This window comes from Sorex fumeus, unplaced genomic scaffold, assembly GCF_029834395.1.
Source record: "Sorex fumeus unplaced genomic scaffold, SorFum_2.1 ptg000011l, whole genome shotgun sequence".
NCBI lineage: Eukaryota > Metazoa > Chordata > Mammalia > Eulipotyphla > Soricidae > Sorex > Sorex fumeus.
In genome coordinates this window covers 6,950,626-6,977,408 of record NW_026606068.1, presented here as the reverse complement: position 1 = coordinate 6,977,408, position 26,783 = coordinate 6,950,626, and the positions used below count along the sequence as shown (strand labels likewise).

Sequence of the window (26,783 nt, the reverse complement as noted above, 5' to 3'; positions counted from 1 at the left end):
GGTCCCTTCAGGTCTCCTCTGGGTCACCCACCTCTCCCCCACTCACATCCCTGCAGAAAGGGGGAGCTGCAGAGGAGTCTGGGATTGTTCAGGACTGTACTGAGGCATGAGTTTAACAGGCCATGGGCCTGCAAGGCTCTCCCCAGACACAGGGCAGAAATTGCTCTTTTTCATTCCCTGGAGGCACAGGCAGGGTGTGGACACCAGGCTGGCCCCTCCCTAGCCTAACCTAGTGACCCAGCCAGGTCCTGCCACACCCTGTCTGGCACCCACCCTCCAGGCTTGCATAAAAGCACTTCCCCTACCACAAGTGGAAGAGCATCCCTCTGAGAGCTTCTGCCTGAGCACATCCCTCTGAGAGCATCTGCAGCAGAAGCAGAGTGGCCCGGCCATCCTGGACGCTCTCATCACTGAATGGGGACAGTGACCAGGAGGAAAACGAGACTCAGAAAGCTTGGGAGCTCAGGAGAATCCAGAGAGACCCAGAAGAGCTCGCTTGCACTGGGAGAAGTCAGAGAAGATGGCGCTCAGCAGCCTTTTACCTACCCCAACTCAGCTAGCTCAGGACCAGCCTGAGAATAAGAAAAAGGCAAGGTACCAGAGGACCCCACAGACCTCACCTATTTTCTACCGAGGAGAGCCTCCGGCATATGGGTACAGGAAAGGTTGGATACCTCCCTTATTAGAGGAGTTTGGAGATGGAGGTGGTTTTCCAGAGATCCACGTGGCCCAGTATCCACTGGCTATGGGACCGAAGGAAAAAATGTCAAATGCACTGTCCATTCAGGTGGACACTGAAGGAAAAATCAAGTATGATGCAATTGCTCGACAAGGACAGCCCAAAGACAAGGTCATTTACAGCAAGTACCATGACCTAGTGCCCAAAGAAGCCTCGAAGGCAGATGACCCAGACCTCCAGAGACCCAATGAAGAAGCCATTCGAGAGGTAACAGAAAACACCAGATGGGCCTTCGAGAGGTCTGTGTCTCAGAAGCTGGCTGCCGCCATGCCTCCCCGAGAGGCTGACAAGCGGGTTCCTGCTCAGTATATCCAATACACTTCAGCTCAGCAAGGAGCAGCTTTCAACCCAGGAGCCAAACAGAGGGTTATCCAGTGGTGCAAATACAGAAAGATCCCATGGAACCTCCGAGATTCAAAATTAATAAGAAAATTCCTCAGGGACCACCTTCTCCTCCTGCACCCGTCATGCATTCCCCCAGCCGGAAGATGACTGTGAAGGAGCAACAAGCATGGAAGATTCCTCCTTGTATCTCCAAGTGGAAGAACGCGAGGGGTTACACAGTTCCCTTAGACAAGCGCCTGGCTGCCGATGGAAGGGGAGTGCAGACCGTGCGCATCAGTGAGAACTTTTCCCGGCTGGCAGAAGCGCTGTACATCGCCGACCGGAAGGCTCGTGGAGCTGTGGAAATGCGTGCTCGGGTAGAGAGAAAGATGGCTCAGAGAGAAAAGGAGAAACGTGAGGAGATGCTCAGAGAAATGGCCCAGAGAGCCAGGGCGAGGAGAGCTGGCCTCAAATCCCACGTTGAGAAGGAGGACAGAGAGGCACGCGAGAGGGATGAGATCCGGCAGGATAGGCAGAAAGAGAGACGGCATGACCGCAATCTTTCCAGGGCAGTGCTCAGGAAAAGGCCTAAACTTCATGAAAACCGAGATTTCAGTGAAGTGACTGCTCTCAGTGTGGCCAACCCTCGGCCTTACTGTGGTGTTCAGTATGACCAGAGGCTCTTCAACCAAACCGAGGGGATGGACAGCGGCTTTGCAGCAGGAGAAGATGAACTATACAACGTTTACGGCCAAGCATGGAGAAGTGGCAAAGGTACGGCCCCCAGCATTTAGAGGCCCAGCAAAAATTCGGACAAGGACACGGATGGTGGTGACCTCGAAGCCAGAAGAAAGACCCACAGATCTGTTCCCGATAAGGAGTTTTCTGGTTCAGATTGTAGGCAGCGAGGCCAAGAGGGACCAGTTCATTTCAAAGAGGATCCTTTTGGCTTGGACAAATTTCTGAAAGAAGCCAAACAGCATGGTGGCTCAAAAAGATCTTCAAATAGCAGCTGTCCTGAGTGAGGAACATGAGCATGAAGTCAGGAAGAGAAGAAGGCAATAGAGGCGCCTCTCTGGGGGGATGAACTGTGTGACTCAGTGAAGGGATGCAGGTCCCTTATGGCAACACTTGATCTGGGAGCAACCAGAATAAAAACCAAATATGGAGAGTCAGAATCCAGGGTTCCTTTTTATTTTGAGGAAAAAGAGGTGGCAAACTCTACTGCCATGGGGGTCCCCTACCACACGGCCCTGCGACATGGCATGGCGAGGGAATGTGGCTTGTTTATAATCCCCTTTCCTACTGGTTTAGTGCGTTTTCAATTACGAATAAAGGTTTCTCTGTTTAATCCATCTCGTGCGTGTGTGTGTGTGTGTGTGTGTGTGTGTGTGTGTGTGTGTGTGTGTGTTTTGGTGATAGGGAGGCTCCAGCCATGGGGGTGGTGAGTCTCAGCTCTAGCCAGAGACAGAACTGTCCCATGACCCGCCTGGGACTTGTTCCCTCTGTTCATACCCCCACCTGCCCTCAGAACATTTGGGACCCCACTCAGATGTGGCGCCTATTCTGGATCCCTCCCGATCCCTCCCTCTGTGCTGCTGGATTTCCGGGTCTCAGGGTGCTCCTTGCTCCCCACCTGAGCCCATGGCAGCAAAGGAAACAGCAGCAGCTGAGGAGATGCAGGGGCTGGAACTTGCGTCCTGTGTCACTGGCACTAGAAAGTGGATAAATGTTTGCATATTTGAAAAAGAAAAACTCAAATTCAGATGCCCGGGGGCAGAGACAACGCTGTCCCTGAGTTTATCAGAGGGTCAGGGTTGGTGGGGAGGAAAGCCGAGAAGCTGACGGTCTGCATGAAGGAGGCTGTGGGCCCAGCCCAGCCCCTTAGCGTCGTGGCCAGTGAGTGTGCAGGATCGAGGAGAGCCAGACCTGCGCCTGAGCGTCCCCTTTGGGCCCTGGCATCAGAGTCGGGGTCCTGGTGCCTGTCCCAGCCCCTTGCCATCTCCTCGGCATCTGCCTGCCTGGGGAGGGGCTGGGACAGTGTCACCTTCCAGGGCACGTGAAGTGCTGGACACACGGCCACAGTCCCTGGTGTGGGACGGCCTCCAGCGGGGAGCTGGGGTTAGGGAGGGATGAGAGCCAGGAGAGAACCCAGACTGGCCTCCCCGCCTGGTAATGTCCTGCTGGGTAGTAATAAAACTCAGATTTCCTAGCCCCGAGACCACATTTCCTTGACATACACACTTTTAGCTCTTCAGAGAGGAGAAACTGAGGCACTACAAAGATGCAGACATCCCCAGCTGCAGCCAGAGGATGGTGGGCCCCTCAGAAAGGGGGGAGTCACAGGGAGAATCTGAGAATATCTAGTGCAAAGTGAGGCATGAGGTTATGCACAGTCACCTGCATGCAAGGCTTTCTTTCTTTTTCTTTCTTTCTTTCTTTCTTTCTTTCTTTCTTTCTTTTTTTCTTTCTTTCTTTCTTTCCTTCCGTCCTTCCTTTCTTCTCTCTTTCTTTTATTTTGTTTTATTTTTTACCCCCTTTTTATTGGTTCACCATGAGGTACAATTACAAAACTTTCTTAATCATGAAAGCTTTGTAACTGTCATGGTGATTTAATGATCACTTGATCACTTGACTTCCTGTTAATCGTCGATTTGCTCGAGTGGGCGCCAGGAATGTCTCCACCTGTCCCAGTCACGTGCTAGTGTAGCCCAATAGCATCTGCTCATTCTAGGAACACGAAGAGCCTCAAACCGATCGTTCATGATCTTGATGAAGAAGTCTGACCATCTGGTAGGTGGGCGGCCATGCGGTCTTTTGACATCCTGTGGCATCCAGTCGGTAACAGTTCTAGTCCAGCGGTCGTCTCTAAATCTAATTATGTGACCAGCCCATCTGATTTTTGACACCTTGGCAAACGAGACAGGGTCCCTGATTCTTGATCGTCGATGGAGGTCGGAACTCCGGATTCTTTCTTTCATTTGAGTGAAACGTGATACTCCAAGTATAGCTCTTTCAATTCTTTGAAAGATTTAATGAAAAATTTAAAAATATATTTTAATTTACACATTGCTAAAACTGCCAAGCAAGTCAAGTGCATGTGTCTAAATACAGAAGATTCAAGGTTTGGTGAAATGCTTCCCTTTCAAATTTCATTTCTGTGACTCGATACCAAGAACTTCCTACGGAGAATGCAGTGAGCTGTGGCTTCCCCAGAGATAATGCAGCATCTGACAGGACAAGGTGTCACCATGCATAGCTTGCTTCATCAAAGGCTTTTCTAGCACATTTTACTTCTTCATTCGCAATAAGCAAGTCTTTCACCCTAGCAAACTTCCTCGGGTCCTTGCGAACCAAGAAGACAATATCTTCCACTTGGACGCGGCCTTGCACGCCGATGGACATTGCTCTGTGCGTCATTTCCGTGATGAATTCTACGACGATGTCTTCGAGAATTTCCACTGATTCTGTATAAGGATTCTGGTCATCCCCAAACGCGTACATCAGGCATCGTAATTCTTTGGAAAACAGTCCCTTTCTGCGAGCCTGCCCACCTGCACCACCTCGTCCAGTTTCTTGGTTTTCTTCCCCCAGAGTGAGGGTTTCCTCCTGCTGGGCCATAGCAGCTGCCCACCCACCCGGGTGTCAGGGCCTCACTCCTGCTGCTTCCCCTCCTTCCTCCCTCTCGCTTCCTGGAGAAGATCTTTTTGGTTGTTTTTTGGGCGGTACCTGGCAGTGCTCTGGTACACTCAGGAAGATGCTTCTAGCTCTCTTCTTCCCTGGGGACAGGAGCTGGGGGAAAGGGCCAGGGCAGAGCCCCTGAGTCTTGGCTTCCAGAAAGATGCTGCAACCTCCAGGCCTCACTTGGACGCTCTTCCTGCTCTCAGACTGACGTGCTCAGAGGAACATTCTCAGAGGGACACGCTCAAAGGGACTCTCCAAGAGGGATGCTCTTCCAGTTCTGGATGGGAAAGAGCTTTTATGCAAGCCTGGAGGGTGGGTACCAGACAGGGAGTGACAGGACCTGGCTGGGTCACCACGTAGTGCTAGGGTAGGGCCAGCTTGGTGTCCACATCCTGTCTGTGCCTCCAGCGAAAGAAAAAAGTCGATTCCTGCTGTGTCCTGGGAGAGCCTTGCATGCCCATGGCCTGTTAATCTCACCCTCAGGATGGTCCTAAACAATCCTGTATTCCTCTGTGACTCCCCTTTCTGCAGTGAGGCAGGGGGAGACAGGTGGGTGACCCAGAAGAGACGTGAGGGTCCCTCAGCTCTTTCTTTCCTCATCTGACCACCTAGAGCCCGCCCTGCTCTGCCTCATTCCTTGGGCTCATTTCTAGGACACGTGAGGACCCTTCACGTGACATCTCCGTCGATGATCAAGAATCAGGGTAGCTGTCTTGTTTGCCAAGTCATCGAAAATCAGATGGGTTGGACACATAATGAGATTTGGAGATGACCGCTGGACTAGAGCCGTTACCAACTGGATTCCACGGGACTTCAAAAGACTGCGTAGCCACCCACCTACGAGATGGTCAGACTTCTTGTTCAAGACCCTGAACCATCAGTTTGAGGCTCTTTGTGTTCCTAGAATGAGCAGACACCACTGGGCTACACTAGCATGTGATAGGGACAAATGGAAACATCACTGGTACCCGCTGGAGCAAATCGAAGAGTAATGGGATGTCAAGTGATCAAATGATCAAGTGAGAAATCAGGTAGCGGCGATCAACTCCCACACCACCAAGGACAAGTGGGCTCAGGTGCAGCCTGACGGCTGCCTGTGGAAAGGGTGTGTCATGAAGTCGGAGCTTGGAGCTGACTTGATTAGTCTATATTTCTCCAGGTCATCCTATGGGGCAGAGGAAGAGAGAGGTAGAGTAAGAGGATGAGAGAGAGGAATAGATAGTGAATGAGAGGAAGGGAGGAAGAGAAAGAGGGAGAAAGAGGAAGAGAGAGAGAGAGAGAGAGAGAGAAGGAAAACAGCTCACCCTGTTCCCAATTCTAATCAGAGGTTACCTGGACCCCAAGGTTTACCAAAAGCAATGGCCAGAGACCTCTGGTTATTTGCAAAATTATCCAGACCTGCGGACTTGCAGGATGTCACAGCTTAGACCTTAAATGGCGCCACCTCCCCCTCCCAGTCTGTGTACTTCCCACCATCTTCCCACACTCCTCCCTCCGGGCAGGTACGACAGACCCACATGAGCTCTTTCAGCATTTCTGGTTTCTCAGTCCAACCATTCTATCTTCTTCTCCAAGCTCAATACCAACAGATTTAGGAGGTATTTGCTGTTTCAAAAACTGTTGTGCTCCTGTAAACTTGTGTGGTGTGGGGCTCGATATTAATGTGTGGAAGGTGCTGGCTTTGCATGCTGCTGACCTGGGTTTGAGCCTCAGCAATCCACAGGGTTCCCTGAGCTCCGGCTAGTGGGATCCCTTGGTGCAGAGCCAGGAGTAAATCCTGAGCGCCCCAAGGTGTGCCACAACTCAAACCCAATACAAGAGCCATTTATGTGGTGTGGCAGGGAGTGACAGCCTTGCAAAACTGACTGTGCTCCATATTGCCCCCCCCCTCTCCCCCGGTAGCAGGTTGGCACCTATGTCCACATCTGCACACACTCCTCCCGTCTGCCCACAAAGAGCAAAAGGGAGTGCGGTGACTTCTCACCATACCTCCTGGAAGCTTCACACTCCCAAGTCGGCTCTGAAACTGGCCACGTGGAGGTGGTTCTCAGAAAAGGGAAACTTTCCCGCAAGCTGCCATGATGCCCTGATTTTGCTACCCTCAAGACCTCTTAGGAAGCAGGTCAGGTAACACCAGAACTGGCCAGTCCGTTCTACTACTGGGTGTGTTTCTTTTGGCAAATGTGTGAAATCAGTGTTTTAGTGGGGCCCAAGGAACTTGCTGGCCCGGGAAAACCTAGATTCCATCTTTCACCACATAATTGTGAGAAATTCTAGGCTAAATAGGATTAATTTAGAAGCATCTAGTGCCATCGTGTGAAGCTTGGTCTTTTTGTTGTTGATTTTTTGTTTCAGTTGAGACTGGTGAGATACAGTGCAGAGGACAAAAAATTTACTTTGCACGATACCCTCCGCCCCCAGTACAGTCCCTGATTGATTAACATGGTTACATGAGATCGGAGGAGTAGATCCCTGAGCATAGTCAGGAGGAAGTTGTGAGCTCTGCGGGGTATTTCCCGAAACATGACAAAACAAACAAAAATAGAGTTATGCCAGCACATTTTTATAAAAGTCATTTTCCTTAAAATGTCTAGGATCATATAAAAGTTATAAATCAATATATAAAGTCACAAACAATTTGTATACAGCTGGTGTGTTTCTTTGGGTTAATGCCTGTGAGGTTGGTCATTTTTGTACAGCTCAAGGAGCAAGATGGTGCAGAAAATCTAAGATTCCATATTTCAGAACATCTGCATTACAGATATTTGGCCAAATGGGGAGGGTGATATGGTGGGCTTGGCTACATGAATTTGTTTGCAATTGATCCTGGAACCAAAGGAACTCACTTTGCACACGTTCCACCCCAGTTCACTCCCGTGAATCATACAGTCCATACAATCATAAAGGATTGATCCCTGAGCACAGAGTCAGGAGGAAGTAGTGAGCATTGCTGGATGTGGCCCCAACATGACAAAACAAACCAAGAAAAGAGAAGAATTACGCCAGTGCATTTTTATAAAAATCATTTTATTAAAATGTCTAGGATCACACAAAAGTTATAAATCAAATGCATAAAATAATAAACAATGAGGATACAGCTATAAATCACCAGGAAGATGGTGCAGCCTGCAAGGCTTCCCCGGAGAACAGCTCTGAGTGCTGGAAGTTGGGTCCCCACCCCAGGTCTTATGTTTGGGTGTCCCGGTAAAGTCAAAGGAGGGGGAAGCGTCCAGCCGTGTCTGGGTCACAGGAAAAACGTCCCACAGGCAGCAGAGCGCAGACACTCGGGGCCAGGCTGGGTGTGGCACTGCTGGGCTGTCAGAGGCGGGGCCCCCGTGGGAGCTGAAGGCTGTGCAGGACCCGCTGGCTTTTCTGGCCTTTCCTGCCCTTCCTCCTGGCGGTCGTGGCACACGTTTCTGGGACAGCTTTAGGGGGCGCAGGCTGCTCCCGGGGCGCCCCATGCCCGTGTCTGGAGCCGTGGATGACCACGGCGTTGGCGGGCAGGGTGGCGTCCGTCTTCCTGAGGTTGGGCGGCGGCTTGGGTCGGCTCTGCTCCTGGAGCCGCCTCCAGCAGTCCAGGCTGATGCTAGGAGAGTCCTCACCAAGCTCGGGGTGCCCAAACACCGAGGGCTCGAGTTCGCAGGCAGGGTGGCCCGGCAGGTCCCCGGGGATCGCTGAAGACACGCAGCCTGGCCCCTCCGGCCCGGCCCAGCCCCCGAGGCCGCCGCCTTTGTCCCACTCGGCCTTCTGCGTGTAGAACAGGACATAGGCCTGCTGGCTGAGGACGCGGGAAACGTCGCAGGCACTGACCTTGGCGTCGTCCATCTGGTACCACTGCCCGTCTGCTGCTCTGACGTAGCACAGGTAGTGGCCACCGTGAGAGGTCCAGCCGGTGTGCACCAGGACAGCGTAGAGCAGGTAGACGAGACGCCCCTCCTGGGGCTCCGACGTGCAGCTGCCCACGTCTAGGCACTCGGGGTAGCTCACATGGCCAGCCAGCTTGGCGCCGCCGTCCTGGCAGAACCTCTTCAGCACCAGCATCAGGACCGGCGAGGCCGCGTGCAGGGTCAGCGTCTTGGTGGCGGGCGTCTTCTGGCCGCAGCTGCCGCACAGGTAGGCGTCAGGCCCCTCCAGTCGCTCGGGCTTCACCAGCTCTCGCAGGGCTTGGGCCACGCTCGGAGCCGCTCCCACGTCCAGCGCCACGTCCAGGTAAGGCTCAAAGGTGTCGGAGATGGCCAGGCAGCGCAGACACTGCACCTGGGACCGCCAGCGGCCTCCAAAGATGCCCGGGATGTCGGCTGGCCTCTTCCCGCCGCCCTGTGGGCAGCCTTGCTGCATGGCGTCCAGCGTGGACATGAGGAACTCATGCGCATCTTCCTGCCGCTGCCTGTGGAATCCGGCCAGCAGCGATGGGCACGGTGTGAGGACCTCCCCAGGGCTCCGCAGGGCCCGGCTGATGTGCTTCCGCACCCCGCATGCCCTGCAGCAGGGCCGCTGGCCATGGGAGCCACGATGAAGTCCGGACGCTGCCCAGCTGGCCAGGGCCGGAGTGTAGGTCAGACACTGCAGGGCGGCGTTCACGTAGCAGCTGTTCCCGACGTTCCGCAGCCCGGCTCCCACCGCACGTCCTGTCTTCCTCTCGGGAGGGAGAGCCTTGGCGCCAGCCCGCCCCTGGCCCTGCAGAGCCAGACCCACCTGGGAAGTCGTGGGCCACAAGTGTGGGGTGGCCTCAGTCAGGAGTGCGTCGCTGCAGACCCCAGCGTTCTTCTTGCTGCTCCAGGATGCGGCTTGTGCCATCTCTTGGCTTGAATGGAAGCTGCCCAGTGCAGAGAAGGGGCCTCCGTATCTCCAGAACTCGGCGATGAAGACTTCGTAGGAACGATGACTTCCCTTGGCAGAGCGCTGGAAAGAAGCTCAGCCCCCTGGCAGGCGAGTCCCTAAATACGTAGATGCAGCCCCGCCCAGCACAGGCTCTGCCCACCAATCTGCAACTTGTCCAATCCGGTTGAGGGGAGAGTAGGGTGTGTGACCACGCCCTGTGATCAAATGACCCCTAAGAGGCTGGCCACAAAAGGGTGTGGCAAGCACAGGGCTTGGCCAGTTACGGAGGCCCTATGGCCACTGGATCCCTGGGGTGCTGTGTCTCCAGAGGCCCTTCAGACTGGCGTGGCACCTCCTCAGTCTACGCTAGCATGTGACTGGGATGAATGGAGACATTACTGGCACCTGCTCGAGCAAATGCATTAGTAACAGGATGTGTGTTGATCAAGTGATCAAGTGGTATCTTGGTTCGGTCATCCTGAGACGTTAGAGTCAGGCTGAGGGGATGGTGGCGATTTTGGATTGTGGAAGCACGTGGCTGCTAGGGGCTCTGCTTGGGAGGACACAGGCCAACTCTCCAATTTACCCAGTCTGTTCAGCCATGCATGGGTCCAAGCTTTTCTGCGGTTTTTGATCTCTTTCAAGATTTATTTAGGGGTCCCTGAAGCAAGGCCGGAGTAGCGCTTACAGGGTGCTGTGGAGTTGGTTCCAGGGGTGACGGCCAGTGCTTCCGTGTGTATTAGGAAGTCAGCGGGGGTAGCCCATCTCAACTCCATGAATGCCAGGAGATTTCAGTCACAAAACCCACACACCAGCATTTTCAGCAGATCTTACCTTGGTGAGGTCCGTCCTGAGACGGTGGAGTCAGGACAGGAGTATGGCAGCGAATTTGGATTGTGGAAACAAGCAGCTGTTGGTAACTTCCTGTTGCTATTCTGAAATCTGGACCCTTACTGAGGCAGTCACTGGGGTTACCTGGCTGAAGCGGGAATGCTGGTGACCACTGGCCACCAGGATTTTTAGATCTCTGAGTTCCCCTTGGGATCAGAAGATGGGAGGGTGAGCTGATGTCTCAGTCTGATGGTCACACACACAGACAAATCGCAGCCGGTTGTTTTAAACACAGAAACCTTTAATCCTCACTGAAAATGCACTAAACCAATAGGAAAGGAAATGACACACAAGCCACATTCCTTTCCTCTGCCATGTCGCAGGGCGGTGTGGTAGGGGACCCCCATGGCAGTAGAGTTTGCACCCCCATATCTCTAAATAAAAAGGAGGCCTGGATTCTGACCCTTCAGATTTCATGTTCATTCTGGTTGCTGCAGATCAAGTTTGACCTGGGTGCTATCACTGAGTCACACAGTTCATGCTCCCAGAGAGGCGCCTCTATTCCCTTCTTCTCTTCTTGCCTTCATGCTCACGTTCCTTGGGGCAGCTGCTATCTGAAGGTCTTTTAGAGGCACCGTGCTTATTGGCTTCTTCCAGAAGCTTGTCCAAGCCAAACGGATCTTCTTCAAACTGAACTGCTCCCTCTCGGCCTCGCTACTTACTATCTGGACCAGAAGACCCCTTCTCGGGAATAGATCTGTTGGTTCAGAGGACATCAGGAGACATAGGGAACCAACCTGGGCTGGGCCCATGGGGCAAACGCCTCCCAGCTACAGTCTAGCTGTGCTGCGAGGGGCTTGGTCTTGATCTGCAGGGGGCGGGGATCCTGGAGTTTTGCACAATAAAGTGAAGCTGGGCGTCTTGCAGGAAGGTTTAGGATATGCAGAGGGGTTGGCTGAGATGGAACTCCCCCCAGAAACCTGCCAGGAGAAACTGTGGTCCCTCCTCGAGCCCCAGTGATGGGTAGGGAGACAGCTCTGAAATTCCCATCCGGAGCCCCCACACTCTCAGCTCAGCTCTGAGGTTTCGGCAGCTCTGGGCCTACATGCTCTCCCCTTGGATGAAGCCCAGAAGGAACTGACACCAGTGGGTCCCCTGTTTCCCGGATCCCCGATCCCGCAGTCCCCCTGACCTGACAGCCCCCACCCATCCCGCCGCCAGAAGACTCCGAAGGCTTCAGTCTCTTGCGAGGGAGAAACATCCAGCCTCCCTGCTTTTTGCTTTTGAGTAAGTTGACCCCAGGGTCCACTTCACCCTCTCTGGGTGATTTCATGGAGTAGATTGAGGGAATCCGAAGGAAGAGACCAGGGCCTCAGCAAGGACTGTGAAACTCATGGCCTGGCCCTGCTCTGGACAGAGGGACAGAGGGAGAGAGAGAGAGACAGAGAGAGAGAGAGAGAGAGAGAGAGAGACAGTGAGAGAGAGAGAGGAATGATTACTTGCAGAGCCAGGACTAACCTCTGAGATAGATCTTGGCAACCGCTGCCCTTGCAAACAGTGAGGCCGCAGCTTCCCCTTACACAGCTCCTGCTACTTTCCAAGCAAAAGGCTACAACCAGGCCCACCTGGGTTTCTCCTACCTCGCCCGCCCACGTGGGAAGCTGGGCCCGGAGCCCCTGACCACAGAACCCTAGTCCTCGGGACCCCTGGGCCCCAGCAGAGACAGGCCTGGAGCAGAGCAGCTGCCGCTGGTCCCTCAGGAGTAGCCGCAGCTCATGAGGCTCCTTGTGGCAGCTGAGCCCACACCTCACGGGTGCCCCAGGCCCAAGGCCGCCTGCCCGGAGCTGACACCAGCAGCTAATCCCAACTGGCTAACTCTGAAGCCTCCTTGCCTTCCTACAGAAAGCAAAAAAAGAAAAAAGGAAAAAAAGAAAGGGGGAGCTGCAGAGGAGTCTGGGATTGTTCAGGACTGCCTTGAAGACTGAGATGAACAGGCCATGTGCATGCAAGATTCTCCCAGGACACTCAGCAAGGGTGTCTATTTTCATGCCCTGGAGGCACAGACAGGGTGTGGACACCAAGCTGGCCCCGCCTTAGCCCCACCAGGTGACCCTGTCAGGTCCTGCCACACCCTGTCTGGCACCCACCCTCCAGGCTTGCATAAAAGCTCTTCCTCATCAGGACCTAGAAGAGCATCCCTGGAGCCTGTCCAGCTGAGCGCAGCCCACTGAGGCAGGGAGGCTTCCTGGCTCAGCATGATGGATCCAAGCCTGTCGAGAGAACGGGAGCTATTCAAAAAACGAGCTCTTTTCACTTCTGGTGTTGAAAACAGATCAGGAACTGCCTGCTCATCGTCATCATCATCACCAAAGAAGAAGAAAGCAAAACTCGAAGAAGGAGGTTCATCAGGCACTAAACAAAATTCTGATCAGAGTAACAGATCATTGAACGTGAAAGCTCTGTCGGGAAGCTCTGGATATAAGTTTGGTCTTCTTGCGAAGATCGTGAACCACATAAAACACGGCATCAGAGAGGAGACACACACCCTCTCACTTTGGAAGAAATTCTGGATGAAATACAGCATTTAGATATCGGACTCACACAGGGACAGTGGTTTATGAGTGAGGCTTTAGTCAAGAATGCCAAAATTGAAGCCATCAACGGGAAGTATGCCTTCAAGCCCAAGCACAGCCTGAAAGGTAAGAAGGGCCTGCTCCGGCTCTTACAGCAGCATGAGCAGCGAGGCCTGGGAGGGATTCTTCTGGAAGACCTAGAGGAGGGACTGCCCAAGGCCCAGAAGGCTCTCAAGGCCTTAGGGGACCAGATACTAGTTGTCAACCGACCTGATAAGAAGAAAATTGTTTTCTTCAACGATAAGAGCTGTGAATTGTCTATCGATGAGGAGTTTCAGAAACTGTGGAGGAGTGTCCCTGTGGATTCCACGGATGAGGAGAACATTGCAAAGTACCTGAGGCATCGGGGTATTTCCTCCATGCAGGGTTCCGGACCCAAGAAAGTGGCCCCTGTCCAGAGAAGGGCAAAGCCCGCTGTGCAGAAGAAGCGGTGCTGGAAGATGCAGAACGAGCACTTGGCGGGAGTGCTGAAGGAGTGCTCGAGCTCGGCGCCCGGGAAGTAGTGGCCGGTGCTGGCCAAGCCAAGTCACCCAGAGAATCACCAGCCCTGTTGGAGTCGTGACCTGGAGATGACCGCATTCCTGCTCACCTTCCTCCGACTGAGGAGAGGAGCATCTCACAGTCAAACCTTGGCAGGAGCCCGTGGGAAGCAACTGTGCTCCGGAAACCTGGTCCTCTACGCTGAACCTTGGGAACTTCCTGGGGGAAGCTGCTGAGCTACAGGGGTCGCCTGACCACGCAGCCTTGTGGATGTGGCATGGGGAGGGGATGGGAATTGAGTATAGTTTTTTCCTATTGGCTTAGTATGTAGCGTGTTTTCAATTAGGAATAAAAGTTTCTCTGTTTAAACCATCTTGCTGGACTTTGTGTGTGGGTGACCATGAGACTGAGATGTCAGCTTACTGCCCTTCTTCTGATCCTAAGGAACCTCTGAGATCTGAAAATCCTGGTCACCCGTTGGTCCAGTGTCCCACTGCACAGTATGCATGACCTTGAGATTGTAGAGTTTTCTCCTTAAAGTTTCAAAAGCAGGGGGCTGGAGTGATAGCAGAGTGGGGAGGGCGTTTTTTTGCCTTGCTTGCTTCAGACCTGGGTTAGATCCCCAGCATCCCATAGAGTCCCCCGAGATGTGCCAGGAGTAATTCCAGAGCACAGAGCCAGGAGAACCCCTGAGCATCACTGGGTGTGACCCAAAAGGCAAAAATAAATAAAAATTAAAATTAAAAAACAATTTTAAAAAAGTTCAAAACAGAAATGAAATGATGACCTCTTTGGAGAGAATGGGACTGCCACAAGCATGGACCATCCTGAGGGTCACTGGAACCATCTTAGCCTCAAGCTGTCTTGGTTCATGACCTGGAAAAACCCATACCCATTGGCCCTGTGCCCAGGGAGGGACCTGACACCACTTTTTTCCAAAGAGGAACATCCGGCTTCCCATCTGTGATGCAGACAAGAATGAACTTGCTTTAGAGAACCTACTCTTTAGGCCTCTACCTCAACAGAAACTAGGTATGTACTCTGGAAAAGTCCGGCAGAGTCTGGATTAGCAGCACTGCTGCAATGACTCCCCTCAGGTTCTTTGTAACCCAAGCAAGAGAAGCCGATGGACTGCGAGATGACCGGTGTTATGGCTCTATCATGTGTCCCTGGAAGCCAGCCAAGGGCCTCTCTGCAGCCGACCCCTGGGAAGGGGCAGCAGCGTGATGCTGATTGCCTGTGCCCTGTGGGAACAGGGATTGGGGGTGACCAATCAGGTCACCTACTTAGGTCAACAGGGTATGTGATGGGGACCTTGAGGTCTAATCATCTGGCCCCTCCCAAGTTACTTCTTATCTGTGACAAAGTAACTCATTCCATAGACAGGATAGCTCCTGGGGTAGTTTCAGAGTCTTCCATTGGCAGGAGTTGGCCAGAATTTCCATAAAATTAGTCTCCGATGTCCTGCTCTCCCGTGGGACAGAGGTGTGTGCCAAGGACAACCTTCCCATGGCACTGCAGTCCATAATGTTCAACCTCAGGAGAGACAAAGGCACAACATCAGAGGTTCTTTTTTCAAGAGGATGGGCATCTTCAAGCTGTCCCACACAGCTCTAGTAATTAAAACATCATGGTACAGGAAAAAAGGACTGACTCAGATCAGTGGGTTAGAATTGAAAATTTAGAGCCAGATCCTCAGGTATACAGACAGCTAATCTGATCAAGGAGCAGAAGATGTGAGTAGATCAAGGAAAGCCTCTTCAACAAGTGATGTTGAGAAAACTGGCCAGCCACATGCCAAAAAAATAAACTCAGGCCCCTTTCTGACACAATACATAAAAGTAAGTCGAAATCAATTAGACTTGAATTGAGAAGATCTTAGGAGAACATGAGTGGAACTCTCCATGACATTGGCGCTAGATGCATCTCTAAGGAGTCAAGGCACTGACCCAACAAACAGAGCAAATATAAACAAGTGGGACTACATTCAAAAGCTTCTGACTTCAAGGGAAGTGGTGCCCAAAATAAAGACACCCCAGGGAGCTGGAGGGAAGGGGCCCCTAAGACAAGCAGAATCTCTCTGCTGAGCCCTAAGGTGCCCCTGCTCACACAGAAGCTCAGACAAAGACAGTGGGACAAAGATCAGCAGGAGTTCCGCACGGAGCCCAGAGGGCTCTGCCAACAAGGGACCAGGAAAGAGCTGAGGGCCTGTCTGGTCTATTCTCGGTCACCCAACCCCACTTCGCCTCCCTGCAGAAAGGGGGAGCCGAAGATAAGTCTGGGATTATTCAGAGCGATCCTGAGGAGTGAGATTATCAGGCCATGAGCATGTATGGCTCTCCCAGGACACACAGCAGAAATAGCCTTTTTTCATTCCCTGGAGACACAGAGAGAGTGTGGATACCAAGCTGGGCCCGCCCTAGTCCTACCCAGTGACCCAGGCAGGTCCTGCCACACCCTGTCTGGCACCCACCTTCCTCACTTTCGTAAAAGCCCTTACCCCTCCAGAAGTGGAAGAGCATCCCTTTGAAAGCATCCCTCTGAGAGTTTCCCTATGAGATGGTACCTTGGAGAGCACCCGTCTGAGACTGTCCCTCTGAGACTGAGACTTGGAAGTTGCTGCATTGGTCCAGGAAAGCCCAAGATGAGGTTGCGACTGAGCGCTGGTGCCCGTGTGACAGAGCAGAAGGGCAGCACTCTGTTTTTGACTGGCCCTCCCTGGCCCTCCCTGCATGCCAGCAGCAACATAAAAATGGCAACCCAGCCTCCCCTGTTGGAGTCAGCACTGCAGCAATCACGATTTCGCGTCCAGGCACACTTAGGAAACAGGTGCGTGGCAGGTCAAATGGTACTTCTCGGGAAAGCAGCCTGACTATGCCCCCCGGAGTCCTCAGAGGATGAGGATGGAGCGTGTCTGTTCTCTCCAAAAACCCTGGAGCAAGTGGCAGCTCCTGAGGCCTGGGACGAAGATCCCCTGAGAGAATCTCAGCTCCGGAGTCTGCAGAACCGCATCACTGAGGCCGCACAAACAGGATTAGCCTGACATCGGGAAACTGTGGAAGCAGGAGCAGCAGGAGAAAGGGACTCAGAGGCAGAAGGACAGGCCGGGCATGTGGCACAGGCAGACAGCAGCGAAGGACATGACGAGGGAGCGGATGAGGAGGACGAGGTGCAGCCCCACCCCAAGCCCGTTTTGGTCCCCAAAAAGGACCGAGGGGCAGTTTCAGAATACGAGGCCCCGACACAGAGGGTTTGGTAACCCCAGAGCCTGTGTTCATGGCCAGCAGTTTGTGATGAAAGCTGTCTGGCCCAACAACCCAAAATGAACTAGAATATTCCAGGTCTGAAAGGCAGAAGTTACCGCTGACAGCTCCCTTTGAGCCGTTTTGAGATTTGCCCAGGTGTCCCATCAGTTCCACCTCTGGCAGCTCTCACTGAACCTACCATGTCTTCACAAAAGCAGAATCCGAGAAACAGCATCTTCTAGGAATGTTTTATCATTGGATGCCCGGCTGTGCTGCCAGGAGGGAACTCACCAGGGTTTGTGTAACGGTTTGCATGCAAAGTAACAGAGACTGGACATTCTGGATCTTTAAAAAAAAAACTTTTATTACTGAAGGGCTGGAGCGATAGCACAGTGGTCGGGCATTTGCCTTGCATGCAGCCAACATGGCCGACTCGAGTTCGATTCCTCCGCCACTCTTGGAGAGCCCGGCAAGCTACCCAGAGTATCTTGCCCACGCGACAGAGCCTGGCAAGCTACCTGTGACGTATTCAATACGCAAAACACAGTAACAATGAGTCTCATGATGGACATGTTATTGGGCCCGCTCGAGCAAATTGATGAACAATGGGAACACCGTGCTTGCTTATATTATTACTGAAATACCATGAGGTACAGTTGTAGACTTACAAATTTTTGTGCTTGGGTTTCAGTTATACAGTGATTATCTATCTCTCTCCCAGTGCCCATTCCCCACCTCCAAAGCTCCCAGCATCCCTCCCACCCCACTCCTGTGGCAGGGCATTCCCTTTTGTTTTCTCTCTCCTTTTGGGTGCTGTGGTTTGCAAAAGAGGCATTGAGTGGCAATCATGTTTGGTCTATAGTCTACTTTCAGCATGCGTCTCTCATCCTGGGAGGGTCCTCCCAACACCCTTTACTTGGTGCTTCCCTCTCTATCTGAGCTGCCTTCTCCCCCAGTGCGGGGGGCCCCGCCAGACCACTCTCCGGCCCGTGGAGGTGGCCCTAGGACCCGTAGGTGCAAGGAGGGACCAACCGAATGAAGACACAAGACACAAGAGACAGAGTTCAGTTTAGAAATAGAGAAAAAGAGACAGGACAAGACAGGACAGGACTTTATTCAGGGCAGCAGGGGTATTATATACTTTGCGACGCAGGAAACTATGCTTACATCACAGAAGGCAATTACATCACTAGGTCATATCGTACATTGTTAGGAGAGTTACAAAAACTACATGTTCCATGTGCTTGATTAGTCAGTGTCAGTTACTTCTTATTCTTGGGCTAGCTGTGACAAATGTTTTCTTTTAGATAAACATACATAGCTCATAGGCTGCGGTCAGAGCAGACGCAGTACCAGATTTGCGCTAGTCAGGACCCGCTTATTCAGGGTCACAGAGGCCAAGATAACCATACATAGCACAGGCACGTAGGCCCTTGGTCAGTTAAAGGGCCAGCTTCCCACATCTCCCCCTTCCTTTATTATAAAAGACGCCAGCTAGGGGGAGCATTGACTGGACCCCTGCAGGATATCAAGAAGACCTCTGTTTTGCGGAGGGGAGGAGAGTAAATAAAGCCTATTTCCCCTGCTCACCCTACTAGCGGAGGGGAGCTGCGGAAAAAGGCCAGGCTAGGCAGAAGAAACCTCCATGCAGGCCCAGTGTACTCCACAGGGAGTCGGAAGCAGCCATGAGGCCTCCCTTGCAGTGCTTTGCCAGACACCTAGCAGTTGAACAAAAATGGAATAGGGTAAAGTCCGACTCTTTCATACTCAGAGTGTCAGATCAGAGAGGGGCGGGGGAGCTGGCCAAGAACAACTCAAGGTTGGTTCCAACTAACCACAACCTGTGAACCATTCTCTGCAGTAGGCTGCATAGTGCAGGGAAGCATCTTCCATTGCCAGGCGGTGGTAATGCACTTGTATGAGGTTGGCAGATAGAGAAGCCATCTGTTGTCTAACAAAAGGTAATCTGGTTAAAAATGCAGGGGCTCACAATAGCAATCAATAAAATGCAGTCAGGGGACCCAAGAGTGGCAACAGGTAAGGGAGTAGAGAGTGCAGGGCACACCCAGAGCTAGAAGACATAGCACAGGCACGTAGGCCCTTGGTCAGTTAAAGGGCCAGCTTCCCACAGCAGACTTGCAGGATGTCACAACTTAGTCGTTAAATGGCGCCACCTCCCCCTCCCAGTCTGTGTACTTCCCACCATCTTCCCACACTCCTCCCTCCGGGCACGTACGACAGACCCACATGAGCTCTTTCAGCATTTCTGGTTTCTCAGTCCAACCATTCTATCTTCTCCAACCTCAATCCCAACAGATATAGGAGGTATTTGCTCTTTCAAAAACTGTTGTGCTCCTGTGGGTCTCGATATTAATGTGTGGTAGGTGCTGGCTTTGCATGCTGCTGACCTGGGTTTGAGCCTCAGCAATCCACAGGGTTTCCTGAGCTCCAGCTAGTGGGATCCCTTGGTGCAGAGCCAGGAGTAAATCCTGAGCGCCCCAAGGTGTGCCATAACCCAAACCCAATGCAAGGGCCATTCGTGTGGTGTGGCAGGGAGTGACAGCCCTGGAAAGCCGACTGTGCTCCACATTGCCCCCCAGTAGCAGGTTGGCACCTATGTCCACATCTGCACACACTCCTCCCGTCTGCCCAGAAAGAGCAAAAGGGAGTGCGGTGACTTCTCACCATACCTCCTGGAAGCTTCACACTCCCAAGTCGGCTCTGAAACTGGCCACGTGGAGGTGGTTCTCAGAAAAGGGAACCTTTCCCGCAAGCTGCCAAGATGCCCTGATTTTGCCACCCTCAAGACCTCTTAGGAAACAGGGCAGGTAGCACGAGAACTGGCCAGTCCGTTCTACTACTGGGTGTGTTTCTTTAGGCAGATGTGTGAAATCAGTGTTTTAGTGGAGCCCAAGGAATATGCTGGCCCGGGAAAACCTAGATTCCATCTTTCACCACATAATTGTGACAAATTCTCGGCTAAATAGGATTAATTTAGAAGCATCTAGTAGCCATCTTGTGAAGCTTGGTCTTTTTTTTGTTGATTTTTTTTCAGTTGAGACTGGTGAGATACAGTGCAGAGGACAAAAAATTTACTTTGCACGATACCCTCCGCCCCCAGTTCAGTCCCTGCATTGATTAACATGGTTACGTGAGATTGGAGGAGTAGATCTCTGAGCATACGCAGGAGGAGGTTGTGAACTTTGCGGGGTATTTCCCGAAACATGACAAAACAAACAAAAATAGAGTTATGCCAGCACATTTTTAGAAAAGTCATTTTCCTTAAAATGTCTAGGATCATATAAAAGTTATAAATCAATATATAAAGTCACAAACAATTTGTATACAGCTGGTGTGTTTCTTTGGGTTAATGCCTGTGAGGTTGGTCATTTTTGTACAGCTCAAGGAGCAAGATGGTGCAGAAAATCTAAGATTCCATATTTCAGAACATCGGCATTACAGATATTTGGCCAAATGGGGAGGGTGATATGGTGGGCTTGGCTACATGAATTTGTTTGCAATTTATCCTGGAACCAAAGGAACTCACTTTGCACACTTTCCACCCCAGTTCACTCCCGTGAATCATACAGTCCATACAATCATAAAGGATTGATCCCTGAGCACGGAGTCAGGAGGAAGTAGTGAGCATTGATGGATGTGGCCCCAACATGACAAAACAAACCAAGAAAAAAGAAGAATTACGCCAGTGCATTTTTATAAAAATCATTTTATTAAAATGTCTAGGATCACACAAAAGTTATAAATCAAATGCATAAAATAACAAACAATGAGTATACAGCTATAAATCACCAGGAAGATGGTGCAGCCTGCAAGGCTTCCCCGGAGAACAGCTCTGAGTGCTGGAAGTTGGGTCCCCACCCCAGGTCTTATGTTTGGGTGTCCCGGTAAAGTCAAAGGAGGGGGAAGCGTCCAGCCGCGTCTGGGTCACAGGAAAAACGTCCCGCAGGCAGCAGAGCGCAGGCACTCGGGGCCAGGCTGGGTGTGGCGCTGCTGGGCTGTCAGAGGCGGGGCCCCCGTGGGAGCTGAAGGCTGTGCAGGACCCGCTGGCTTTTCTGGCCTTTCCTGCCCTTCCTCTTGGCGGCCGTGGCACACGTTTCTGGGGCAGCTTTCGGGGGCGCAGGCTGCTCCCGGGGCGCCCCGTGCCCGTGTCTGGAGCCGTGGATGACCACGGCGTTGGCGGGCAGGGTGGCGTCCGTCTTCCTGAGGTTGGGCGGTGGCTTGGGCCGGCTCTGCTCCTGGAGCCGCCTCCAGCAGTCCAGGCTGATGCCAGGAGAGTCCTCGCCAAGCTCGGGGTGCCCAAACACCAAGGGCTCGAGTTCGCAGGCAGGGCGGCCCGGCTGGTCCCCGGGGATCGCTGAGGACACGCAGCCTGGCCCCTCCGGGTTGGCCCAGCCCCCGTGGCCGACGCCTCTGTCCCACTCGGCCTTCTGCGTGTAGAACAGGACATAGGCCTGCTGGCTGAGGACGCGGGAAACGTCGCAGGCACTGACCTTGGTGTCGTCCATCTGGTACCACTGGCCGTCTGCCGCTCTGACGTAGCACAGGTAGTGGCCACTGTGAGAGGTCCAGCCGGTGTGCACCAGGACGGCGTAGAGCAGGTAGACGAGACGCCCCTCCTGGGGCTCCGACATGCAGCTGCCCACGTCCAGGCACTCGGGGTAGCTCACGTGACCAGCCAGCTTGGCGCCGCCGTCCTGGCAGAACCTTTTCAGCACCAGCATCAGGACCCGCGAGGCCGCGTGCAGGGTCAGCGTCTTGGTGGCGGTCGTCTTCTGGCCGCAGGTGCCGCACAGGTAGGCGTCCGGCCCCTCCAGTCTCTCGGGCTTCACCAGCTCTCGCAGGGCTTGGGCCACGCTCGGAGCCACTCCCACGTCCAGCCCCACGTCCAGGTAAGGCTCAAAGGTGTCGGAGATGGCCAGGCAGCGCAGACACTGCACCTGGGACCGCCAGCGGCCTCCAAAGATGCCCGGGATGTCGGCTGGCCTCTTCCCGCCGCCCTGTGGGCAGCTTTGCTGCATGGCGTCCAGCGTGGACATGAGGAATTCGTGCGCGTCTTCCTGCCGCTGCCTGTGGAATCCGGCCAGCAGCGATGGGCAAGGCACGAGGACCTCCCCAGGGCTCCGCAGGGCCCGGCTGATGTGCTTCCGCACCCCGCATGCCCTGCAGCAGGGCCGCTGGCCGTGGGAGCCACAATGAAGTCCGGACGCTGCCCAGCTGGCCAGGGCCGGAGTGTAGGTCAGACACTGCAGGGCAGCGTTCACGTAGCAGCTGTTCCCGACGTTCCGCAGCCCGGCTCCCACCGCACATCCTGTCTTCCTCTCGGGAGGGAGAGCCTTGGCGCCAGCCCACCCCTGGCCCTGCGGAGCCAGACCCACCTGGGAAGTCGTGGGCCACAAGTGTGGGGCGGCCTCAGTCAGGAGTGCGTCGCTGCAGACCCCAGCGTTCTTCTTGCTGCTCCAGGATGCGGCTTGTGCCATCTCTTGGCTTGAGTGGAAGCTGCCCAGTGCAGAGAAGGGGCCTCCGTATCTCCAGAACTCTGCGATGAAGACTGCGTCAGGACGTCGACTTCCCTTGGCAGAGCGCTGGAAAGAAGCTCAGCCCCCTGGCAGGCGAGTCCCTAAATACGTAGATGCAGCCCCGTCCAGCACAGGCTCTGCCCACCAATCTGCAACTTGTCCAATCCGGTTGAGGGGAGAGTAGGGTGTGTGACCACGCCCTGTGATCAAATGACCCCTAAGAGGCTGGCCACAAAAGGGTGTGGCAAGCACAGGGCTTGGCCAGTTACAGAGGCCCTAAGGCCACTGGACCCCTGGGGTGCTGTGTCTCCAGAGGCCCTTCAGACTGGCGTGGCACCTCCTCAGACTTCACTAGCACGCGACTGGGATGAATTGAGACATTACTGGCACCTGTTCAAGCAAATGCATGAGTAACAGGATGTCTGGTCATCAAGTGATCAAGTGGTATCTTGGTTCGGTGATCCTGAGAAGATAGAGTCAGGCTGAGGGGATGGTGGCGATTTTGGATTGTGGATGCAGGTGGCTGCCAGGGGCTCTGCTTGGGAGGACACAGGCCAACTCTCCAATTTACCCAGTCTGTTCAGCCATGCATGGGTCCAAGCTTTTCTGCGGTTTTTGATCTCTTTCAAGATTTATTTAGGGGTCCCTGAAGCAAGGCCGGAGTAGCGCTTACAGGGTGCTGCGGAGTTGGTTCCAGAGGTGACGGCCAGTGCTTCGTGTGAATTAGGAAGTCAGCGGGGGTAGCCCATCTCAACTCCATGAATGCCAGGAAATATCAGTCACAAAACCCACATACCAGCATTGTCAGCAGATCTTACCTTGGTGAGATCCGTCCTGAGGCGGTGGATTCAGGACAGGAGTATGTCAGCGAATTTGGATTGTGGAAACAAGCAGCTGTTGGTAACTTCCTGTTGCTATTCTGAAATCTGGACCCTTACTGAGGCAGTCATTGGGGTTACCTGGCTGAAGGGGGAATGCCGGTGACCACTGGCCACCAGGATTTTCAGATCTCTGAGTTCCCCTTGGGATCAGAAGATGGGAGGGTGAGCTGATGTCTCAGTCTGATGGTCACACACACAGACAAATCGCAGCCGGTTGTTTTAAACACAGAAACCTTTAATCCTCACTGAAAATGCACTAAACCAATAGGAAAGGAAATGACACACAAGCCACATTCCTTTCCTCTGCCATGTCGCAGGGCGGTGTGGTAGGGGACCCCCATGGCAGTAGAGTTTGCACCCCCATATCTCTAAATAAAAAGGAGGCCTGGATTCTGACCCTTCAGATTTCATGTTCATTCTGGTTGCTGCAGATCAAGTTTGACCTGGGTGCTATCACTGAGTCACACAGTTCATGCTCCCAGAGAGGCGCCTCTATTCCCTTCTTCTCTTCTTGCCTTCATGCTCACGTTCCTTGGGGCGGCTGCTATCTGAAGGTCTTTTAGAGGCACCGTGCTTATTGGCTTCTTCCAGAAGCTTGTCCAAGCCAAACGGATCTTCTTCAAACTGAACTGCTCCCTCTCGGCCTCGCTGCTTACTATCTGGACCAGAAGACCCCTTCTCGGGAATAGATCTGTTGGTTCAGAGGACATCAGGAGACATAGGGAACCAACCTGGGCTGGGCCCATGGGGCAAACGCCTCCCAGCTACAGTCTAGCTGTGCTGCGAGGGGCTTGGTCTTGATCTGCGGGGGGCGGGGATCCTGGAGTTTTGCACAATAAAGTGAAGCTGGGCGTCTTGCAGGAAGGTTTAGGATATGCAGAGGGGTCGGCTGAGATGGAACTCCCCCCAGAAGCCTGCCAGGAGAAACTGTGGCCCCTCCTCCAGTCCCAGTGATGGGCAGGGAGACAGCTCTGAAATTCCCATCCGGAGACCCCACACCCTCAGCTCAGCTCTGAGGGTTCGGCAGCTCTGGGCCTACACGCTGTCCCCTTGGATGCAGCCCAGAAGGAACTGACACCAGTGGGTCCCCCGTTTCCCGGACCCCCGATCCTGCAGCCCCCATGCCCTGACAGCCCCCACCCATCCCACCGCCAGAAGACTCCGAAGGCTTCAGTCTCTTGCCAGGGAGAAACATCCAGCCTCCCTGCTTCTTGCTTTTGAGTAAGTTGACCCCAGGGTCCACTTCACCCTCTCTGGGTGATTTCATGGAGTAGATGGAGGGAATCCGAAGGAAGAGACCAGGGCCTCAGCAAGGACTGGGAAACTCATGGCCTGGCCCTGCTCTGGACAGAGGGACAGAGGGAGAGAGAGAGACAGAGAGAGAGAGGAATGATTCCTTGCAGAGCCAGGACTAACGTCTGAGATAGATCTTGGCAACCCCTGCCCTTGCAAACCGTGAGGCCGCAGCTTCCCCTTACACAGCTCCTGCTACTTTCCCAGCAACAGGCTACAACCAGGCCCACCTGGGTCCCTCCTACCTTGCCCACCCACCCTGGGAAGCTGGGCCCAGAGCTCCTGACCACTGAACCCTGGTGCTCGGGACTCCTGGGCCCCAGCAGAGACAGCCCTGGAGCAGAGCAGCTGCCGCTGGTCCCTCAGGAGTAGCCGCAGCTCATGAGGCTCCTTGTGGCAGCTGAGCCGACACCTCACGGGTGCCCCAGGCCCAAGGCCGCCTGCCCGGAGCTGAGACCAGCAGCTAATCCCAACTGGCTAACTCTGAAGCCTCCTTGCCTTCCTACAGAAAGCCAAAAAAAAAAAAAAAGAAAGAAAGAAAAAGAAAGGGGGAGCTGCAGAGGAGTCTGGGATTGTTCAGGACTGCCTTGAAGACTGAGATTAACAGGCCATGTGCATGCAAGGTTCTCCCAGGACACTCAGCAGCAGTGTCTTTTTTCATGCCCTGGAGGCACAGGCAGGGTGTGGACACCAAGCTGGCCCCGCCTTAGCCCCACCAGGTGACCCAGTCAGGTCCTGCCACACCCTGTCTGGCACCCACCCTCCAGGCTTGCATGAAAGCTCTTCCCCATCAGGACCTAGAAGAGCATCCCTGGAGCCTGTCCAGCTGAGCGCAGCCCACTGAGGCAGGGAGGCTTCCTGGCTCAGCATGATGGATCCAAGGCTGTCGAGAGAATCGGATCTATTCAAAAAACGAGCTCTTTCCACTTCTGGTGTTGAAAACAGATCAGGAACTGCCTGCTCATCGTCATCATCATCACCAAAGAAGAAGAAAGCAAAACTCGAAGAAGGAGGTTCATCAGGCACTAACCAAAATTCTGATCAGAGTAACAGATCATTGAACGTGAAAGCTCTGTCGGGAAGCTCTGGATATAAGTTTGGTCTTCTTGCGAAGATCGTGAATCACATAAAACACGGTATCAGAGAGGAGACACACACCCTCTCACTTTGGAAGAAATTCTGGATGAAATACAGCATTTAGATATCGCACTCACACAGAAGCAGTGGCTTATGAGTGAGGCTTTAGTCAACAATCCCAAAATTGAAGCCATCAACGGGAAGTATGCCTTCAAGCCCAAGCACAGCCTGAAGGTAGGAAGGGCCTGCTCTGGCTCTTACAGCAGCATGAGCAGCAAGGCCTGGGAGGGATTCTTCTGGAAGACATAGAGGAAGGACTGCCCAAGGCCCAGAAGGCTCTCAAGGCCTTAGGGGACCAGATACTATTTGTCAACCGACCTGATAAGAAGAAAATTGTTTTCTTCAACGATAAGAGCTGTGAATTGTCTATCGATGAGGAGTTTCAGAAACTGTGGAGGAGTGTCCCTGTGGATTCCACGGCTGAGGAGAACATTGCAAAGTACCTGAGGCATCGGGGTATTTGCTCCATGCAGGGTTCCGGACCCAAGAAAGTGGCCCCTGTCCAGAGAAGGGCAAAGCCCGCTGTGCAGAAGAAGCGGCGCTGGATGATGCAGAACGAGCACTTGGCGGGAGTGCTGAAGGAGTGCTCGAGCTTGGCGCCCGGGAAGTAGTGGCCGGTGCTGGGCTAGCCGAGTCACCCAGAGAATCACCAGCCCTGTTGGAGTCGTGACCTGGAGATGACCGCATTCCTGCTCACCTTCCTCCGACTGAGGAGAGGAGCATCTCACAGTCAAACCTTGGCAGGAGCCTGTGGGAAGCAACTGTGCTCCGGAAACCTGGTCCTCTACGCTGAACCTTGGACCTTCCTGGGGGAAGCTGCTGAGCTACAGGGGTCGCCTGACCACGCAGCCCTGTGGATGTGGCAAGGGGAGGGAACGGGAATTGAGTATAGCTAATCCTTTTTCCTACTGGCTTAGTATGTAGCGTGTTTTCAATTAGGAATAAAAGTTTCTCTGTTTAAACCATTTTGCTGGACTTTGTGTGTGGGTGACCATGAGACTGTGATGTCAGCTCACCCACCCAGCTTCTGATCCCAAGGGGACCTCAGAGACCTGAATATCCTGGTCACCCATTGGCCCAGTGTCCCACTGCACAGTATGCTTGACCTTGAGATTGTATAGTTTTCTCCTTAAAGTTTCAAAAGCAGGGGGCTGGAGTGATAGCAGACTGGGGAGGGC

At 53.4% G+C, this 26,783-nt stretch overlaps 3 protein-coding genes and 3 pseudogenes across 3 annotated transcripts; 3 read left to right on the top strand and 3 right to left on the bottom strand.

The window, feature by feature from the left end:
* The first annotated feature begins 520 nt into the window (after nucleotides 1-520).
* LOC130020343 (SNW domain-containing protein 1-like) lies at nucleotides 521-2,128 on the top strand (annotated as a pseudogene).
* Nucleotides 2,129-4,309: 2,181 nt separating this feature from the next.
* On the bottom strand, nucleotides 4,310-4,684 carry LOC130020295 (transcription initiation factor TFIID subunit 13-like). Its single transcript, XM_056110892.1, has one exon. The coding sequence runs from the start codon at nucleotides 4,682-4,684 to the stop codon at nucleotides 4,310-4,312; it is 375 nt and encodes a 124-aa protein (XP_055966867.1).
* Nucleotides 4,685-8,065: 3,381 nt separating this feature from the next.
* LOC130020294 (ubiquitin carboxyl-terminal hydrolase 17-like protein 6) lies at nucleotides 8,066-9,544 on the bottom strand. The gene has a single exon (XM_056110891.1). The coding sequence runs from the start codon at nucleotides 9,542-9,544 to the stop codon at nucleotides 8,066-8,068; it is 1,479 nt and encodes a 492-aa protein (XP_055966866.1).
* Nucleotides 9,545-12,657: 3,113 nt separating this feature from the next.
* Nucleotides 12,658-13,535, top strand: LOC130020387 (general transcription factor IIE subunit 2-like; annotated as a pseudogene).
* A 7,241-nt stretch (nucleotides 13,536-20,776) lies between these two features.
* Nucleotides 20,777-22,255, bottom strand: LOC130020293 (ubiquitin carboxyl-terminal hydrolase 17-like protein 6). The gene has a single exon (XM_056110890.1). The coding sequence runs from the start codon at nucleotides 22,253-22,255 to the stop codon at nucleotides 20,777-20,779; it is 1,479 nt and encodes a 492-aa protein (XP_055966865.1).
* A 3,084-nt stretch (nucleotides 22,256-25,339) lies between these two features.
* LOC130020316 (general transcription factor IIE subunit 2-like) lies at nucleotides 25,340-26,216 on the top strand (annotated as a pseudogene).
* Nucleotides 26,217-26,783: the final 567 nt, after the last annotated feature.